Source organism: Lacerta agilis, chromosome 4 (genome assembly GCF_009819535.1).
Source record: "Lacerta agilis isolate rLacAgi1 chromosome 4, rLacAgi1.pri, whole genome shotgun sequence".
Lineage (NCBI taxonomy): Eukaryota > Metazoa > Chordata > Lepidosauria > Squamata > Lacertidae > Lacerta > Lacerta agilis.
In genome coordinates, this window is record NC_046315.1 from 22273530 (window position 1) to 22294794 (window position 21265).

General features: G+C 42.2%; 1 protein-coding gene across 2 annotated transcripts in view; it reads left to right on the forward strand.

Annotated features, from left to right (window-relative positions):
• The window catches only part of FGF9 (fibroblast growth factor 9), a 37673-nt gene extending 16872 nt beyond the window's left edge, over positions 1 to 20801 (forward strand). For both annotated transcript variants that reach the window (XM_033146316.1, XM_033146317.1), the window contains exons 2-3: positions 3547 to 3650; positions 20000 to 20801. In XM_033146316.1, coding sequence (XP_033002207.1) covers positions 3547 to 3650; positions 20000 to 20245 — 350 coding nt within the window. In that variant the 3' untranslated portion in view covers positions 20246 to 20801. The remainder of the gene's footprint in view (positions 1 to 3546; positions 3651 to 19999) is intronic.
• Positions 20802 to 21265: the final 464 nt, after the last annotated feature.

Genomic DNA, 21265 nt, shown 5'->3' on the forward strand with positions numbered 1-21265 from the left:
AAGTGGGTCACAAAGCCTATGCAAGTGGGCTTTGGACTTTATAAATAAACTCAAAATAATGATTGCTTGCAATCCGTAACCGGTATAATGAATATCTCTTACAACTTTTTGTTTACAGTAGTTGGCTTGTTATAATGCTGTCTTGACACTTGTTGCAATAAATCAGTGAATTTTTGACTTGCGGGACACCATATTAAAAAGTTTGGGGACCACTGCCTTAGAGAACGGTACAGCAGTACTCATCTTTGCAATCTTGGTTACAAAACTTTATCTCTTGGCTTCTATCTGTTGTTGATAGATCTATGCTGCTGAGGCTGCTATTGCTATTGCTCCTTTGTGAAAGATGCAAAATGAATTGCTCCATAATCTGTGTGACAGCTTTTCTGTTGGTCACTTTCCTCCCATGTTTGTCTTCCTCATATATTTGCTTTCATTGGAATACCCTTCCTCACTTTAGATTTCTGCCTGTTACCATTCCATCTTTCTCCTTTGGCATTCAATTTTTACAACCACACTCATTCTCTGTTCTTCTCTAAGAAGAAGAAGAGTTTGGATTTGATATCCCGCTTTTCACTACCCGAAGGAGTCTCAAAGCGGCTAATATTCTCCTTTCCCTTCCTCCCCCACAACAAACACTCTGTGAGGTGAGTGGGGCTGAGAGACGTCAGAGAAGTGACACTAGCCCAAGGTCACCCAGCAGCTGCATGTGGAGGAGCGGAGACACGAACCCGGTTCCCCAGATTATGAGTCTACCACTATTAACCACTACACCACACTGGCTCTCTAACTCATCTCTTGCCTTGTTTTTAAAATAGATTTTGACCTGGTGGCCTTGGTCCTTTGTACAACATCCTGTCAAGTTTTAGTAGAGCTTTAAATATTTCAATTAGAAACAAACAAACAAACAAACAAACAAACAAACAAACATGTAATGTGAAGTGCAAGAATTGTCTGGGTAACATTTTGGGAGGAGGGTTTAAAGGAGGATGGTAAAGAGGCCACCTTCACTGGTTCACAGATATTCCTGGTAGGACCATGGCCTGAACAAAAACTGGCATTGGGTAAATCTGTCTGAGAAACAGCCATTTTCTCTATCCCATTCTTTCCCTCCAACTTCTGAGTTCCTCTTCCACCTATAGGGAAGGGCTGTAGCTTGGTGACAGAGCATCTGCTTTGAGTGCAGAAAAGTTGCAGGTTCAATCCCTGGTATCTTTAGGGCTGGGAGTGTCCCCAGTCTGGAACCTGCCTGTCAATTGGTTGTTACTAAGTTAGATGGACCAATGATCTTGACTCAATATAAAGCAAGTTCCTATGTTCATTCCTGAAGGTAAGGATAGAGCAGCAGAGAGAAACTGGTGGACTTCTGGTTATTTGGGGCTCTTAACTTTCACCAGCCAAAGTCAACATGGACAGTGGTTGGGGATTATGTGAAGACTTGGGCCAGATCTGGCTACTGTGGGAAGTGAAGGAGACAAGAATCTGACTTTGGGAATTTGAGAACTGGATGGCAAATATTGGTTACCGACAAACTTTGGACTGTAGGTATCTAGTTTATTTGGAGTGAGGAGTGGGTAGTCTTCATTATTTATAGGTAAATAGGAGATACTGATACTGAGATACTGATATAAAGCCCAACTAGACAATAAGCCAAATCCTAATGGCCTGTTTTATTCCAGGAAAAGGCACTTTTGTTGGTAGGTAATCTGAGGAAGAAGCAGGCAGGGAGGGAAGTGATGGTTATGCATTCGCTGCCCATTGTTCCCCTGTTCCAAATTGTCCCATCCACTGCTTCCTCTTCATGCTTCCCTTCTCACACACATAAATAAATGAGGAATTGGACATCTTGCAAGTTTGGGTTGCTAGTGAGTGTGTGGTTGGTGTAATTTGAAGCATAACCATGGAACAAATGCTGTATTCCTACTGCTCCTCCAGATCGACTCATTCTGGGGTGGCTATTCCTGAAGCAAAAGGGCGGAAGGAACATTGGGACTTGAGCTGTGTACATGTTGCACCTTTAAAGCACATTCTTCCCCTGAAAGAATTCTGGGCACTGTAGTTGCTGGGAATGGCATCTGTGAGGGGTAAACTACAGTGCCCAGAATTCTTTGAGAGGGGGAAATGTGTTTCGAATGTACTTTAAAGGTATAGCATGTACCTTTACTGTCCGTCAAACCTTAATCACTAAATTAAGGCTCCGTGCCAGTTGTGGTAACATAGTACAGTGTTTTTCAACCACTGTTCTGCGGCACACTAGTGTGCCGCGAGATGTTGCCTGGTGTGCCGTGGGAAAATTACTTTATATATAGTCAATATAGGCACAGAGTTAAATTTTTTAACATTTTCTAATGGTGGTGTGCCTCATGATTTTTTTCATGAAACAAGTGTGCCTTTGCCCAAAAAAGGTTGAAAAACACTGACATAGTAGATTTATTAAGTTATTAAGGAAGTTTTCTACAGTTCTCTGGCAAGGCTCTTACTACACGCCTGCAGAAGGATTTCTCCTAGTCTGAGGGAGGTCTGGCTTCAAGGGTCAGCATGGTTGGACACCTGCTGAGAGTTGCTAGGAAATGCCTATTCACAGCTACCGTTACCTCACAGCTACCTCACAGCGACAGTTATCAGAGTGTCTTAACAGTCAAACCCCTCTTCCCAGGGAACTCTGGGAATTTTTGTTCTGTGAAGGGAATAAGGGTCTCCTAACAATTCTCAGCACAAACTACAGTTCCCAGGATTCTCGGGGGGGGGGGGAGGAAGCCATGGTGTTATACTGCTTTAAATGTATACAGCAGATGGGGCAAGCAAAAGTGAGGCAGAGCAGCAGCAGTTGGCATCAGTGGCAGTGAGGGGGCATTGAGGGTTGTTCAATCCCCCTATAGCTGGCACTGGTTGTACTTAACAGGACAACGCACAATTTAATTACAGTTCCTGAACAAAATGCAGGTTTCCACATGTGTGTGGGACACACACACACACACACACACACACTTAGACCAGGGATGGGGAACCTGGTGACCTGGTAAGGAACGTGCCCCTTAGACTGAAGAAAGGTTCCTCTCGCCTGATTTTAGACCTGAAGTTGTGTTTTGTAAGCTCCGCGTTCAGTCTTCAACAGATTCTGAACAATCTTTCACAGCCGATCACATAAATACCTTCTAAAAAACAACGAGCAGCCTGTAAATAACTTTACAAACCTTTCTGCATGCCCCAGCATGCCAGAGGATTGTTGGAACATTGGGTCTGGTAAGGTACTTGATTGGAAGGACTTAAGAAAAATCTCTTTGAACAAGTGGCCCTCTTTGAAAGGCTGAGCTTTTCACTTGGCACTCCTCTGCTGTCTGCATTGCATAATTTCGGGGAGAAAGCTCAGCACTGTTGCCTTTTATATGCTGCGGATGTCTGTATCTCTAATAATTACTCATCTGTTGGCATTTTTCTTTCTGGTGGAAAACGTCTGTCATCTTTGTAATGCCACTGAGTCAATTTCAAAGTTGCTAAATTTGTGAATGGAAATGGTATGGACATTCTTTTGTGTGTTGTGTTTTGCAGGTATCCTGGAATTTATCAGTATAGCAGTGGGCCTGGTCAGCATTCGAGGGGTCGACAGTGGACTTTATCTGGGAATGAATGAGAAAGGAGAACTATATGGCTCGGTAAGTTCCTTGTGGTTTTGAAAAATCTTGGCCTCTGTGTTCTTTAAACGTGCTGTTATGGTTACTGTGGTCGTTAAATGGCTATCTGCAGCGCCCAGAAGATCATGCACTTGTAAAACAATGCATTGTGCAAATTTCTGGTCAAAGGTATTATAATCTAGTTAAGAAGGATAAATAAGATGCTGTTAGGAGAGGATACATCTGGCTACAATTTGTTTCTTAGTTTGGCAGATTGATCCTAAGAGACCTGCATTTTCATTAAATAAACATGAAAGCTGGGATGTACTTGCATTGTCACAACCTGTAGTTTTATGCTGGTGTGGTAAGCTCACCTAGGATGTTAAGCTGGCATAATACTTCGGATGATACTATTGCTCTCTGCGAATGGCCACTGTTAACAGATGCGCTCCTGTGCTGTTTGCAATACTCTTACATGGTATAGTAATCAGCTGAACCAGGGCATGATGGGAGGGTGGAGGTATGTACATTTGGAAAGGTACATTTCCAAGGCATTCCAGCCACCATGGAACATTCTGTGGCAGGGGTAGCCAACGTGGTGCCCTCCAGTGTTTTGGACTACAGCTCCCATCATCTGCAGCAATGGTCAGGAATGATGGAGGTTGTAGTCCAAAACATCTTCAGGATGCTGTTGGCTACCTCAAATCTATGGCTACATTCACACCCACAGGATGAATGACACATTATATTTCTACAGCCTTGGTACTGTTCATGCATTTTATATGCCAGACTATCAGAAAGAATGAGAAATTCCACTTATTTCATCATATCAAGGTGCATGTTTGCTTAGCTATCCAGATTATCTTGAAGTTCTCAAAGCTTGAAGTTATGTACAGTGTAATTGCTACATAAGTTGCACAGGTAGGTTTATGCCCATCTGTGAAGCCATGGGAAGATATTATAGGATGGTTCTCCTTTGCTCTGGGTTTTTTTTTAAATAGTCGTTTCTATACCGAGGAAGAAGCAGTAGAGTCCATCTGAGTTGAAGGGAACAGAGCACTGGCACCCAAAACTGACAATTAGTATGGATTCTCTCTATTAGTTAGGTCAGGTATGAAAACCTGGAGTTAGGCCTCCATTCCCCCCCCCCCCCAGCTGAGATGGCCCAATATGTTTTCCTTCCTGAGGCAGGACAGCAAATGGCACCCGCTAGTTTATAGTACCCAAGGCTGGTCAAGTTAACTTGGTTCCTCGGCCATCCTGCAAGTCCCTTTCTTTCTCACTTGCAGGAAAAATACAACAGCAATAAATTTCACTAACCCTTCACTTCCCTTTCATGGCACCCAAAATTAGCTGCCTGAGGTGGCTGCTCCACTCTGCCTAATGGTGGGCTTGTCTTTCTCCGGGACAAAAGGATAGCTTCTCTGGCTTCAGTCCGAGGATTTTGGCTCTGCTACCCACAACCTTAGCCTGGCTTGGCCCCCCCCTTTTAACCCACAGTTTCATTTCTATCTCAGGGTGACATTTAAGAATAGTCATGCATGTCAGCCTACATAATTCATAAAGACGGAAAGATGAGGGGGGCACCAAATGCAGGCATGAAAAGAGGAGACCTCACATATACAAAAGTTGGTTGGTTGGGTGGGTGGCCCAACACCTTTTGAGAATGGGAAGAGATAAGGAGTCTGAGTTGCCTTCATCCACAAAACAATTGGATGCAGCCCTACAAGGCTCAAAAGGCACTTCAAGGCAGCTGCATATGTAAAGAGTCAAAGGATGCTGCATGGAGCCAAAGGATGATCATAAGTTGTACTGGCTGAGCAAGTGTGCTATATCTTACCACAAAGTCTGAAGAGAAGCTCTGGAAAGCTAATGAGAAGAATTTTGTTGATGCTGTTTTGTGAAGACTGGCAGGATCATACATGGAGAGAAATAGGAACAATAAAACTGAACACACGCTACCTTAGACCAGATCAGATGGCTGGGCTCTCAGGCTCACTACTGTCTGCTCTTATTGATCATGATTGCCCAAGTCTTCGGGTAGGATTCTTTCCTAGCAGTGCTGTCTTTGATCCCCCAAGCTAGAGATTCAGGAGGTTGCACCTGGGCCCTTTTAGGGACCAGTCAGCACTGGGAGCAGACACAAATGTCAAGGTGGCCGTGAAGGTCGCAATATGCTCAAATTGTTGTCGCCATCCAGATATCAGCCTTTCCTTTTCTACCAGTGACTTGGCCTTCTCCATCTCATGTTCCATTGATATATTGTTGTGTCCTAATTCAGTGGCAACGTTGGAACTGATGGCACTGGAATAAAAAAACATAAAATAAATACAGAGGATAAAGCCTAGCTTTGTGAAAATTTATGTGGGATGTAAAATAGTGGTGCGGGGGGAGGGGAGATGGAGAACACACAGTACTGATGGATACCATTTGTGTTATATACAGGGATTGTTTTGGTAAATAATAATAATAAATGAGGTGCTGGTACTCTTGATAAAAGCGCCGCGGGTGCCATCACAAAATGGCTGCCATTGGCAGCAAAAAAAGAGGTGTTGGTACTCCGTTCCAGTGAGTACTGTCATGAAAGAAGCACAGGTTATATATCACAAATGGTTAAAAATGAAGGACAGAACAAGTAGGGTCTGTCGTTTACGGTGGAATAAGAGAAAGTGAAAGGTATAATACATTAAACAAGAGCAAGAAGATTCAGTTATGTACCTATTGCACCACAGAAAGTTGTATTACAATGTGATGATATCCAGATCTACAGTATAACCTGCTGACAGGATTAGAAAGTTTTTTTTTTTTTTTTAAAGGCTGTCTGTAATTTATTAGTCAAAGAAACCATTAATACTATTATTATATTACAAACAGGTCATTGCTGAGATAAAACATTAAACCTTTAATACTTTTTAAAACTAATAAGCAGATATTTAAGTGTTCTACAAAGGAATGCATGAAACTGCCTTTTTATACTAACAAAATAGATTTGAAAAGTCGTTAATTTTGTATATGAGCTGGCATTCATCCTTCTTGTGTTAATTTTTGCAACTGATGCTTCTGAGAGCCTTAATGTCATACTGAACTACGGAAGCTTTTTTAAAATATAAACTGAAAATTTAACGTACAAGGAGCTAAGTACTTGGCAGCTTTATGTCTTGGGCATAAGCTGTGCTTTTGTGCAATTCCCACTTCCGCTGGCGTGGCTTGCGTAGGAGAAATTCCTGGTGGATTGAACCCCTAGGCTAGCGGAGTTGGCTTTAAAAACTGTACACAGAAGATGGGTCTTGCCGTCAAACTGCAACGTGATGAAAAGTGGCTGTGATCTAATTCCATTAGTTCCAAGGAAACATAGCATCTAATATTCATGATCCTTTAGGGCCTTGTTGACACTGGCAAAATTAGTACCCATATTTCAGCAGCTGCCAACAGTAGCGCAAATACTGTTGTGGCCTGGAACCATTTCATTTCCCCCTACCCTTCTGGGTCTTGAGGCATGTGCCAACAAATAAGTGCTCAGGGTATTGGGTTGTGCCAACCAGTGCGCTGGTGCAGCCTTGAGGAGCTTGTGCAAAGATGGCATTGCAGATGCCAAAAGCTAAAGAATTGTTACTGGCTGCTGACATTGCAGTACTGTACTAATGTTTGCTAAGTGATAGGCATTCCCCGTTTTTTTCAGCTATTGGGGGCGGGGCGTTGTTCCAGAGGCATTGCCAGGTTAGAATTCAAAGTGCCAACCGACTCTGCTGCTGCAACAGAGTAACCTCTTTTAAAGTTGTCAATCATGTATGTCAGGGGTAGCTAAAATGGTGCCCTCCAGATTTTGTTGGACGACAACTCCCATCAGCCCCAGCAAGCATGGCTAATGGTCAGAGTTAGTGGGAGTTGAAGCCCAAGAGCATCTTGAGAACAAGTGTTGGCTACCCCTCATATATATAATCTATGTTGTCGTTGTTCACTCGTTCAGTCGTGTCCGACTCTTCGTGACCCCATGGACCAGAGCATGGCAGGCACCCCTATCCTCCACTGCCTCCCGCAGTTTGGCAGAGCTATAGAGAAATCTAAATACAGAGGTTGTTTCTTTCTTTGTTTATTTATTAAATTTGTATATGCCCTTCATCTGTAGCTCTAAGGGCAACTTACAATATAAAATTACAATGTAGAAAACACAAAATACAAAATAAAATAAAAGGCAACCCAATGACCCCACCCCCACCCAACACATTTTAAAAGGGCATAGGGTATTAATCAGCCAAAGGCCTGGGTAAAGAGGAACATTATGTGTATAATGAAGGTGCCAGGCGAGCCTCCCTGGGGAGAGCATTCCACAAACAGGGAGCTAGTGGAGAAAAGGCCTATTCTTGTGTTACCACCCTCTGGACCTCTCATGGAGGAGGCACATGAAGAAGGGCCTCAGAGGATGACCTCAGGGTCCATGTTGTCCTTGTTACTGTTGTTAATAATAACAGTACCAGGTTAGAAGGGGCCATAGGCTATAGTATCAGGCTCCAGGTTTCATGTGGGCCTGGAAGAGATGCCTTCATGAGTCACCCAGTATTGCAACATGGCATAGACACACATCCCTGGTGATGTGATCCGAGGTGGCTCCCCCCACCCACTGCCCTGACAGGCTGATTGGGCAGTGGCAGGAGCAGGGATCCTAATGGTCAGGGGCGAACTTTCCAACAGCTGCAGGCTGCCCAATGACAGGATGTCCCAGCTGTGGCATCAGTGGGAGTTCTGGGCTCAGTTGACTGGACTTGTGGGTGCTGCCTTTCTAATTATGCTAGTGAGTTTACACTCAGCGTATATACTGGGTTGTGGAGAAGTCTAGTTGCACCAGGAAGTGATCTGACCATGGCACTTCTTTTGTTCCACTGGAACTTAGTGTCAGATCACCCGCGTTCACAGAGGTAAACACCAGATCTAAGGCATGTCCACAACTATGAGTAGGGCCAAATTTATTCAGGGACAGTACCATATGTGTACAGGGATGCAGGTGGCACTGTGATCTAAACCACAGAGCCTAGGGCTTGCCAATCAGAAGGTCAGCAGTTCGAATCCCCGCGATGGGGTGAGCTCCCGTTGTTCGGTCCCAGCTCCTGCCTACCTAGCAGTTCAAAAGCATGTCAAAGTGCAAGTAGATAAATAGGTACCGCTCGGCGGGAAGGCAAATGGCGTTTCCGTGTGCTGCTCTGGTTCGCCAGAAGCAGCTTAGTCCTGCTGGCCACATGACCCGGAAGCTGTACTCTGGCTCCCTTGGCCAGTAAAGTGGACAAACACCGGCTCCCTCGGCCTATAGAGCGAGATGAGCACGCAACCCCAGAGTCGTCCGCGACTGGACCTAATGATCAGGGGTACCTTTACCTTTGCCTTTGGCACTTCACAGAGTAACACAAGCCAATCAAAAGTAGCTATGTTGACCATAAGAAAAATTCAAGTGTCCACATTAGGGCAATTCTTTTATCCCACTAAATGTTGGACGTGCCAAAAATTAAATAGGTGGTTTACCCTACCCTTATGTTATGGGAATGTGATTGTCAGAAAATATTGGAAGAAACCAAGTTAAAAAGGTCTTAAGTTATGGAATTCATCTTCAACCACTATCCATTTTATTTAATTATGTGGAAAGCTTGGTGTTATCAGAACACAATTAGTTTCTTATATGTTAACTGCAGTGAGGACATTGCTTGCTAAGACATGGAGGTCAGTGAACATCCATTAAAGAATGGATGAAGAAACTTTGGGAGATTGCTGCTATCACCAGATTAATCCACTACCTCAGATTTAGACAACAACAAAGTTATTACTGTATAGCTTTCAGACACAATGAAAGGGCCTTGTACCAGTTAATATTGAACTTAGAATGATCCAAATAGTGTTAGATTAAATTAGTAACTTTGTGTTTTCAGAAGGACAATATTGTTCCTTCATAATAAGAAACTGAAATATGATGGATTATATAATGGATTATACATGTTGATATGTTTTATTGGAAAAACAAATTCTTGGAATATGCAATCTTTTATTAGGCCAACTGAAATGTTACAGAATATTGTGCAAGACTTCGTGTTCTCTGGAACTCTGCATTAGGGTAGATGGTAAACAGGGGGTGAGGGAGGGGAAAAAATTGGCTGAGGTTGGAGCCATGGATGGAGTCTGCATTTAGCCATGGTCTTAAGATGGATTGTGGGAAGATGTAGTAGACATTCAAGCAATGACGGGTCTTTGTCCCAAGGAGCTTATGATGTAAATTCCAATCATGGAGGGATACAGTTGAGAGAGAAAAGTCAAGGGAAAGGCATGGTTAATAAGGGAGGAGTGTGAGCAGTTGTGCGCTTAGTTTTTCTTTCGGCCGTGTATGGGGACTTGTCAGGAACATAGTAGGGCTCTGCATGATTTTATCAGGAGACAGAGCTGTGCTTTGTGTTTTCAAAACTAGACACAAATGTCATGTAGTACATATTCTGAATCTAATATTGACATTGGAAGGAAATTACTCACTGGTACCAAAGCAAATGCTACTCTAGAAGAAGTAGTTGTTGATTGGCACCTGTCTGTCTTGGGAGGCAGTGGAAGAACATGCCTTTGGGGATGAAGTCAAACCATTGGAAAGATCCTGCGCCTGCTGTGGCTGTAGAGACCAATGTGGGAGAGACAAGTTTTGTTGCAGTTGGGGCAGATAAAGGGGTCCAGTTATGCTGATGCAGATACGCCATGGTGTTTCTTCTCCCTGCGCTCCTCCCAGTGGTCATCCCTTCTCTGGTCGCTGCTGTGGATACAAAGCCTGACTGATTGTTTCCAGGCACTGTGATAATCTGCAAGGGATTCTCACACGGCGGAGTTAATGATGCCAGCCTTCATGTCATGTTTGCAGAAATCTTTGTAACTCAGCGTTGATCTGCCAATGAGTTCCTGGAGCCAGCTCCCTGTAGAGCACCTCCTTGGGGATTCTGCCATCTTCCATCCATTCTGTGGACATGACCAAGCCAGCATAGACAGTCACTGAGACAGGAGTGCGAACATGCTGGGAATGTGAGCTTGGCAGAGCACGCCTCTGTTTGAGACTCTTGTCCTGTCTTGTGATGCTCAAAATCTTCCTGATACAGGATGTGTGGAAGGGGTTGAGGCATCGCTTCTGGTGGGTGCAAGTTGCCCACATCTCACTACCACAAAGCAGTGTCCGCAGGTGACATGACCCACCTCTTGGCCCCACTGATGTGGTCCAAAGGAAAGGAAAGCATTTGGCACCAGCTTGGCTGCAGGCGTTGTTGGAAGGAAGCATACAAGATGCCTTCCAACCACCTTAGGGACCCCACTCCAGATTAGCCTAGGATTTACTCCTTAGCTTTTCCTTCTCCAGAAGATGTTGTATAAGGCAGCAAGGACCGATTGGTGCCCAGTGTTTGCTTCCAAAGCCTTTCTCACAAGTGAGTTTATCTGCAAGGCAGCGGGGGTTTAGGATTAGAGTTTTTCTTCTCCTAGATGGGCTTCCTTCCCAGGTTGACAAGCCCCATCTGCCCTTTATTTCCCTCAACAGTATGTGCAGAAACTTGACCACTGGATGTGCTATTAGTCTTGTCCACCAGAGCCTGTCTTGGCGTCTACTCAGAGCTGTAGCAGGTAAGGAAAGGGCTGAATTCGTCACACATGCCTGCTCTGATCCTCTTAATTGTCAGGCATGCCCTACCCAAGGTGGTTGCAATTTGCATTTCTTTAGCCTCTCTCCCTGCAAAGATGTATTTAACAATACTGTACATCTCTTTCAGCCATAAGGCCTCCTTACTTTTGAAGCTAGAGCTTGCAGGCTGGAGTATGATAGGCGGGTGATTATTAGGTGCCTAATACTTACACCTGACTTGGTCGATTTAGGGGCCTCATAAGGTTTACCACCCACAGAGGTTGATATTTCACAGTTCTACTCTCTTTTGCCCAGGATGAAGCTTCTGGGACCCAACTAAAAAGAATCTTAGGTGGGTTTTCAGAGTCATAGGATTCCCAGCTCAACTCTTGCATTCTTTGACAGGACAGAAGGGCTAAGCTAGGGGTAGCCAATATGGTGCCTTCCAGATGCTGTTGGACTACAATTCCCATCTCCTATGTCCCGTGGTCAAGGGTGATGGGAATTGTAGTCCAACATCATCTGGGAGGCACCACATTGTCTACCCTTGAGCTAAGTCAGAAGATTAACGAAAATTTTTGATTAGTGATTTGTCATTGATCCTTATTGCACCTCTGCTTGAGTTCTATGTATTTGTAGGATCCAAGAAAAATAAAATCTGGAGTATTTGTGAGGCAACCTTTGCATTTTGTGTGCAGTCCATTTTATGTGTTCGGGTCATGTTGATTCTTCTTGGTATAATGCATATTTTGCAATGTGATCCCTCTTCCCTAAAGAATTTGTGTCACACCACAGAATAGTGACCTTGAATTTTAACACAATGTGGTGCATGAAGCAAGGTATAATATGATCAACAAATGCTTATTATTATGAGAAGGAATAGTGTCCAGAAAACTCTTCGGCTTTAGTAGGCTACAGTGTGAAAATAGATAGGAAGGAAGGAAATAACCTTGTAGATAACTATTGGCTAAATCATTTATGTTCTAAAAGTAGATAAAATGGTATCCTTGTGTTAGGGATGGGTAAATCTTGCCAATTTTGACTTTTTCTCTATTTCCAGTCCTTAAGTTCAGTTCATTCCTTATCCATTCATTATGGATGTGGGTGGTGCTATGGTCTAAACCACAGAGCCTAGGGCTTGCCAATCAGAAGGTCGGTGGTTCGAATCCCCGCAACGGGGTGAGCTCCCATTGCTCAGTCCCAACTCTTGCCAACCTAGCAGTTTGAAAGCACGTCAAAAGTGCAAGTAGATAAATAGGTACCGCTCCGGCGGGAAGGTAAATGGTGTTTCCGTGCGCTGCTCTGGTTTGCCAGAAGCGGCTTAGTCATGCTGGCCACATGACCCGTAAGCTGTATGCCGGCTCCCTCGGCCAATAAAGCGAGATGAGCGCTGCAACGCCAGAGTTGTCTGCGACTGAACCTAACAGTCAGGGGCCCCTACCTAAATCTTGCCAATTTTGACTTTTCACTATTTCCAGTCCTTAAGTTCAGTTCATTCCTGATCAATTCCTTATTTTTATTTTATTTTAATTTATTTTTTTAAAAAAGCCTGCAGGAAAATTCAAATGATTCTCCTAATATATGCAATTTTTGTACGCTATTTTGCCCAATTTAAGCATTTTTGCAAGCAATGTACCCTAATATAATTTATTTTTGTATGTTATTTTGTGTGTTCTGCACACCTGCCCAATATATGCTTTCTTTTGGTGCACAGGTGGTTTTTTATAGTAATTTACCTTGCAAGATTAGGAAGAGGGCAATGTTTGAAGGATAGTTCCATTCCAGTTTGCATATTACTTTGAAAGTAGTTATTAAAATGCAAATAAAATGGTCTCCCAGCCCTATCTTGTATATTACATGGGATAGCAATTGGAGCTGTCTTGTTTCCCTACAATCTGGGTGAGACTAATAACTGTTTGTCCAGCTTTTAAGGAATAACTGCAGTTAGTTAAAAATGGAAGCGAAAACTTCTGATTTGCTTATGGTTGTCTTAGAGGAGAGGGGAGCTCTTGAGGCTCATTTGCATGGTGGGGTAGTCAATATGGCACCTTCCAGATGTTGTTGGACTCAACTCCCATCAGCCTCAGCCAACAAGGCTTATAGTCAGGACTGATGAGAATTGTAGTCAAACCACATCTGGAAGTAACTGCGTTGACTATCCCTAAGTGAAACCACCTCTTAGGATTATGTCTGAATGAGAGCTTTTTGTGCATGGGTGAATGTTGTGGAGGACAGGATACAAAGTAGAAGCAGGATGCAAACTACAGTTGAGAAGTATGAAATCTTGTCTTTACACCACTTTTGAATAATATAGCCTTGGGTGTATTTTTCATTGATCACTTTATACCTACCGTGAGCCTGTAAAATCTGAGAGAGAGCACCCAGCATAGACATGCAGTGTGGGCAGAGGTCTCACAGTATCTCATTAACAGCCCTGTCCTATGCATTTTTACTAAAAAATAACTCTGACTGTATCCAATAGGGCTTAATTGCAAATGTGTGTGTAGGTTCTCAACCTGAGGCTGAAAGGACTTGCTAATTTAGGGTTGGATACTGTGATGCGTTCTGTTGGAGCATCCTTTTTTTGTTTGTTGTTGACTTTGAGAAAAAAGAGGTCTATGCTACTGAATCACTAGCCCCAGGTTGCCTTTGTAAGGCTTTGTACCATGTGCTCAACACGTTTCACTTGTTTAGTTTATTATGAAATGTCAAGATCACAGCACACAGTGGCATAACACAGAAGTGATGACAAGGTCTTGCCAGTATTGGCTCTGTTACAAGCATCTTATAACTCTGCCTTTTATGGCTTCAGCAGTATCACAATAGCTTAAAACTTTCCCTGCTAAATAACTCAGTGTTTGTTTACATAGTGCACTGGAGGGAACATGGTCTGGGGGTGGATTATCCTTTTGACTTAATGTCTATTGGGGTCTCTTGCAATGTCTGAGGAACAGATGCCACGCTAGCAAGTCAAATAAATGAGCAAGTGGCTCATTTTATTTACCAGATTTTGACCAGTTTTACTTGCTAATTTCTGTATACCAGCGTTTCCCAAATTTTGGTCTCCAGCAGTTTTTGGACTACAATTCCCATCATCTCTGACTGCTGGTCCTACTGAATATACACATTTTTACAAAAGGATTTCCCCCAACTAAAATGCAAATGCGTATGCTGTTTTCACTAATATATGCATTCATATGCACACTTTACCCTAGTATATGCATATTTGTATATATCTCATGGCTGTACAACTGCATTGCAAAAATCAGAGAAGTATGAGTTTCAAAATATGGCTGTGTTTTGGCTCATGTATTGTTTCAGATTAGAATCAAATGCAAACTGTATCAAATTTCTCCCTCATCCCTAGATGTGAAAGGTTTTTTTTATGTAGCATCCTTGGACTCTGGACATCTTGATTTCCACAGTGAACTCTTAAGATGGTCTTATTCAGGTTATTGTTTTTGTCTATCTGCTTCCAAAGGGTAAGCGGGGGAATGCTAATGATCTACTTGAGTCGATTGTGAGGATTCTTGAGCCAAGAGTTGTAAACATAAAAGTGGCAATGACACCTGGAAATATGCAAAGTAAGCTGGACATCTCTTAAGTCCATATGTATAGATCTCTCTCTCTCTCTCTCTCTACATAACCTTGTTTTTAATGTTTGTTTTATTTTTTCTAAATCACTTTGAGCTTCTGTTTACAATAAAGCACTATATTAATTTTGTAAAATGGATAAAATAAGCCCAGTTGAAAACTATTGGATTTAGCACCACAAGTAAAGCACAAATCTTGATGATTTCGTTTTGACTTAGATGTACTGACCTTTCCTTGAATATATCCCTGCAGAGGCTCTTCACATATGCATAATCAGGTCAAACTGGGGATTCCAATATCTCCCATAAATCAGGATTATAATCTTTGGAGCCTTTTGGAGGCATGTATACATATTAATTGCAGAGCCTTTGAGCAGGTCAAGCAAATAGTCTGAAGACGAGTTAGTATCAATTGCCTGAGCCCTTACTTTTAGGCTAGTGGGCGCACCAAAAACGAAGCCACCTCTCCTTCATTTCTTGTGGTCCTTCCTCGGGGGGCACAGAGCACATACCAAAGCCCTGAACCTCAATACTTTGGGACCAGGTCTCTTGCAAGCCAAATAGCTGAGATTGGGACAAATGCTCCCAAAAGCCCAAATCTTGTGACTTACGCAATATCTCTGGTGTATTCATAGGCAGAGCAGTCTGCAGAAGTTGGGGGGTGGGGGAGAGAATCAAACGACCAAATCCAAAGTCCTGATAGCTCATGACAGCAGTTCAAATAACGTGTGTGTAGGTTGCTTATTTTTCTGTGGGCGGGCTTTGCTCTTTGGTCAGCTTTTTAAAACAAGGATTAATAATAATAATAATAATAATAATAATAATAATAATAATAATAATAATAATTTATTTAATACCCCGCCCATCTGGCTGAGTTTCCCCAGCCACTCTGGACAGCTCCCAATTGAGTGTTAAAAACAACACAGCATTAAATATTAAAAACTTCCCTAAACAGGGCTGCCTTCAGATGTCTTTTAAAAATAGGATAGCTGCTTATTTCCTTGACATATGATGGGAGGATTTCCGCTCCCACTAATCCCAATAAGAGGGGAATTAAGTATGCCAGTTGGGGGCATGTCAGAGGAATTGATCCCGTGAATCTAAAGTTCCACATGATCTGCCCCCAGAATGCCTCCTTTTTGCCCTCTCTGCCCCTGGGCCTTTGATGGCAAAGGAGGGGGCAAACCAGGGAGATTTCTGCAGCTGTGAGGAAGATGGCATCATGGACAGGTCTCCTGTGCGCATGAGTCTCCCTCTCTCCCTTTCAGAAAGAGGGACCATGCTGTCTTATGGCCTCTTGGATGCCCTCCTAAGGACCACAGGATTAGAGACTTACATTATATTCAGTAAATATTGGGTTTTTGCTGAAGCGCTTTATTTGATGGGGGAAATGTTATGGAAGTAATTTTAGCCATTTTAATAAGGCATAACAGGGTTCAGTAAAACCCAGTCTCTTCCCCCCTTCTCCTCCTTCCTTCCTTCCTTTACAAGCTTACAAAAATAGTAAAGTAACTCAACTCCACAAATACGTTTGCGATTCAAAGCTTGAGTGCTGGATATTTTTGCTCTCAGGAAAGGTCCACATGACATCAAGCAAAGATGGCTGCCTGTTATCTGACCTCCTCACTCATCAGATCAGTTGAAATTTTAATAAATATGTAATTATCTATTAAGTATTTGACATAAAGTGTCATCAAAATTGAAATTAACTGTGTGGATAAAGCCTTAACCAATTACAAATGGATTCCTGTGTGGGAGATGCATGCAGCAATTGTCCAGTGTTTGTGGGCTTAGATGTACTTTATTTGAAAGGTGAAACAGTTGCTTTCAGACTATTTTTGAGGCAAAGCTGTATGGAAGGTTTTTTTTTAAAATTTAATAAAAATTCTAGAGATGTCTGTTAAAGTAAACCACACATCAAATAAACTCCTCTATAACTTATATTGTTAACTATTAGGTTAACAACGTAAGTATTCTTCTAAAGTGAACTCAGATTGGGGTAGGGTGGGGCAAAAATGAAGGGAAAATTGTGAAGGCCAACAGAATAGCAGAACTAAAAACATTATATTTTATATAAAGGGTCATTGGCAGCCATGGTCTTCCTTGATATTTGGGGCATTTTTCTGAAATGACTGGAATAAAATCATGCTGTAGCTCTCATGATGGTTTTGAGTTAAATGTCCCCATCATCCCCAGCCAACATGGCTAGTGGTCAAGGAGGATGGGAGTTGGAATGCATCACTCAAAGGGGAAATAAGAACGGACCCTGCACAGTGTGGTGGAGAGCATTGTACTAGGACTTGTGAGACCAGGGTCCAAATCCCCAGCCGGCCACGAAGCTCATTGTGTGACCTTGGGCCAGCCACTGCCTCTCAGCTTGACCTAACAGGCTTGTTGTGGGGATTAAAGGAGGAGGGGGAGAACAATGTACACCCCCATAGCTCCTTGGCAAAGGAGATAGGATTTAAATGCAATAATGTTCTTTTTTTGAGGGGGGTAGTGTATAAAAAACAAGTGCTGAGTTAGAAAGAACATGAACAGCTGTCTTTTATTTCTGAGTGGACAGGTTACTCTCCGTTCACACAGTTACTGTCTCTCAGCATAACCTGCTCCACAGGGTTTTAAGGCGAGGATAAAATGGGGAGGGAGAGAACCATATACACTACCTTGTGAGCTCCTGGAAGGAAAGGTGGGGTACAAATGTAATTGTGAGCGAGCGAATGTGTCTGTGTGATAATTTATGTGCATCAATGCAAGCATAGAGATAATTACTATTATTTAAACAGAAATACATATCTTCTTCGTCTTCTTTGGCAATCACTCATAGCCGAGTGAGATACTTCCATAAACGATGTTTTAACAGTGGGTCCATAAGTGACTGTGTAGGCCAATTCTGGATCCACACGTCCTTCCACAGTGGGGACATAGGTTTCCGGGAATTGATCACAGTGAGGGTTTGCTAAATGTGCCTTCCTCTTAGCACGTTTCTCCCTCGCAACATGAGTTCGAGCGTCTTCAAAGCCCATGACACCTTTGGTAAAGGCTGTTCTCCAACTGGAGCGCTTGCAAGCCAGTGTTTCTCAGTCGTCAGTGTTTATACTACATTTTTAAAGATTTGCCTTGAGAAAGTCTTTAAACCTCTTTTGTTGACCACCAGCATTACGCTTTCCATTTTTAAGTTTGGAATAGAGTAGTTGCTTTGGAAGATGATAATCAGGCATCCGCACAACATGACCAGTCCAACGAAGTTGATGTGGAAGAATCATTGCTTCAACACTGGTGATCTTTGCTTATTCCAGTACACTGACATTGCTCCATCTTCTCTTCCCAAGGATACATCTCACCATAGTGGGGGAGACTGTGACCATCTGAGCTGTGTCTGACCTGCTCAGTCTGCTCTCCAGGTGTTAACTGTTGATGAGTAACATCAAAGCCCTTCTGACACTCCCTTCTTATGACTCTTTAACTACTTTAAAAATAGACTTGGACTGAACAGACTTTGAAACAGAAGATGCCTTCAAACAGAGGGCTGCCCTCTTGTAACCCTTTAGAGGAGGACCTATGGTCACTCTGCTTTCGGTGGCACAGTTAAGCTGTAATATGTCTACTCAAATTCCTTTGGCTCATGTGTGTGAATGGGGCTGGGCAAAACGTGCTTGGGATTTTTTTGGTTGATGTCTGGATGATTTGCAGTAGATTGGCAAGGATCCAATTAATCTGCAGAGCACCCTGTTGGCAAGGCTGTCCTAGGAGATATCTCCCAAAAGATAGCTGGTGGTGACATACATGTGGTAATAATCCCCCCTCCCCCGATTCAAAACCATTTGAAAGAAGCAGCTCCAAATGAAAGGTCTCCAAACGAAGGAGGAGACACTGATTTATTTATATATGGCATCAATTTACTCTTTTAATTATGTAGTTGGAACTAAATCAGCAACTATTTTACTGGAAGTGCATTTCATAATATGGAGCCCGAGGAATAAAGTAAATTGCAAACTTTTGCACGTTTGGAATCGTTATATTTCTCTTCGTAACTTTTGCTCCATAGGGGCAGAGTTTACAAATTTTCCACCCAAAGTATTCCATGTGATGTCACCCTTCCCTTCAGTTTACTAACGCATGGCAACATCATAATGGGGAAGACTGAAGGTTTCGATGTTGTAATTGCTGTTTTGTTCCAGCTGTGAAAATTCAAAAATGGAAAAGGGGTTGTAGTAGGCTGAACACAATCGCAATTGATTTAAGGCTTCTAGAATAGCCCTTTTTGCAAGCTTGCTCCCTCCCACCGATGATGTTTAACCACTCCTGACCATTATGGGGTTGTTGTTGTTGTTGTGGTGGTGGTATAACAACATCTACGGGTTTTAAGTTGGGAGTGGCTGTTATGGAGAAAAAGAGAACTGTTCTTAAGAGATGTATCTTGGTTTCATATTAACCTTATATGGGTATTTATAATCCAGGAAAGGAAAGAAATATATTTAAGAGGACCTCTCTTTTTAAAACCCAAGAAGTTCTGCATTGCACATCATGTGATGCTTGCAGATAGCAGGAAAAAAAAACTTCATTTGGATGAGTTTTACGCCTCCCCTCCCAACACACAGAGCCCAGCATCCACCGGCTCAGCATCTGCTTTTGCAATTGAAAGAATATAAAGTAATTTTTAAAATTGCTCCAAGAAATGTGTAGACTGCAAGGGCTGTATTTACAGACTATTCAACAAATATAAAGAAGACATTGATTACAAAGCTGCCAGCATTCTTCTCTCTCAATAAGATATGGGAGGCTGTTAGAACACATTCAGCTTCTACCTATTGTTGTGTCAGCTTCTATGGGCAAATCCTCTGGTACTGCTGTCTTCAGATTTTAGGTTGGAACAAATGTAATGGTGGTCATGGGTAAAGGACATTTCATCACACCACCATCCACGAGCCACCTATGCATTTTTTTTAAAAAATAGCTTTTAATATCCTGCCCTTCATGGAAATTATAAATAATAATAATAATAATAATAATAATAATAATAATAATAATAACTATTATTATTATTATTATTCCTAAATGGCAACCCCTAGTTTTTCTAGATGGCATTTGGCAATAAGTAATTAAATATGTTGCTAATTCCTTAATGCTTTTCTCTCTCTCTCTCTCTCTCTCTCCTTCCCTGTTTCTGTTCACAGGAAAAGCTAACCCAGGAGTGTGTATTCAGAGAACAATTTGAAGAGAACTGGTATAACACATACTCATCGAATCTATATAAGCATGTGGACACTGGAAGACGATATTACGTTGCGTTAAATAAAGACGGGTCTCCAAGAGAAGCGACTAGGACTAAGCGGCATCAAAAATTCACACATTTTTTACCTAGACCGGTGGATCCAGAGAAAGTCCCTGAACTATATAAGGATATTTTAAGCCAAAGTTGACAAAGACGTTTACTTCACTTGTGAGCCCTTAAAACGAAAGTAACCACTATAAAAGGTTTCATGCGGTGGGTTCTTAATTGATTAGCTGTGTCATTGCATCAGCTCCACTGTTGCCAAACTTTGTCGCATGCATAATGTATGATGGAGGCTTGGATGGAACATGCTGATTTTGTTCTGCACTTAAAAGGGTTTTGTCTTCCTGGAGGAGTGCCTATTGCCCACTCGCTTGGTTTATTACGAGAGGAAGGAAGGAAGAGTGAGAATGTGTGAGAGCGGGGGAAAAAGAACGGAAAGAGGATGAAAGAGAGAAGCTGGAGCAAGAAGGAAGGGGGAGGGGGAAAGGCCTGATGCATGCTGGGAAATAGACACGCTTTTAAATTTTTTGATCCATTGTACTTCATCCTATATCAGCATAGCTGCCATACTTTGACTCATCAGGAATTTTGGCTGGTGGCCTGCTCAAGTGTACGCTGCATTTATAAAAATAGAAAACGGAAAAAAAGAAGGCATGGAGGGTTCGGTCTTACTTAAACAAACAAACAAACAAACAAACAAAAAGAGACTTGCTTTTTTTTTGTTTGACTGCTCAAGTGGGAGCCCCCCCCCTCGCCAAATTTAAAAGCAAAGACCTCCTAGGTGAAAGAACGAGAAAAGATTAAAATACAAATAAAAAAATAATAAAAAGTAGTAAAAAAAAAATACGTAAAAAAGTTTAAATTTATTTATAGAAATTCCAAAGGCAACATTTTATTTATTTTATATATTTATTTATTATATAGAGTTTATTTTTAATGAAATATGTACAGGCCAGATAGGCAGTTGGGAAGCTTTAGGCTCTGTGAAACATTTCGACAGCGAAGGCCGCTCTTGAACCTGTGATAAAACTCATGCAAGTCAAAAGTAAAAGGTGCATGGAGGCAAAGAGAAATCTAGCGATCCTAATGTACTAAAGGCGACAATCTCCTTTGTGCCCATATTATTGTAAAAGTATGCACAACCACTCATGACACAGAGAGCTCA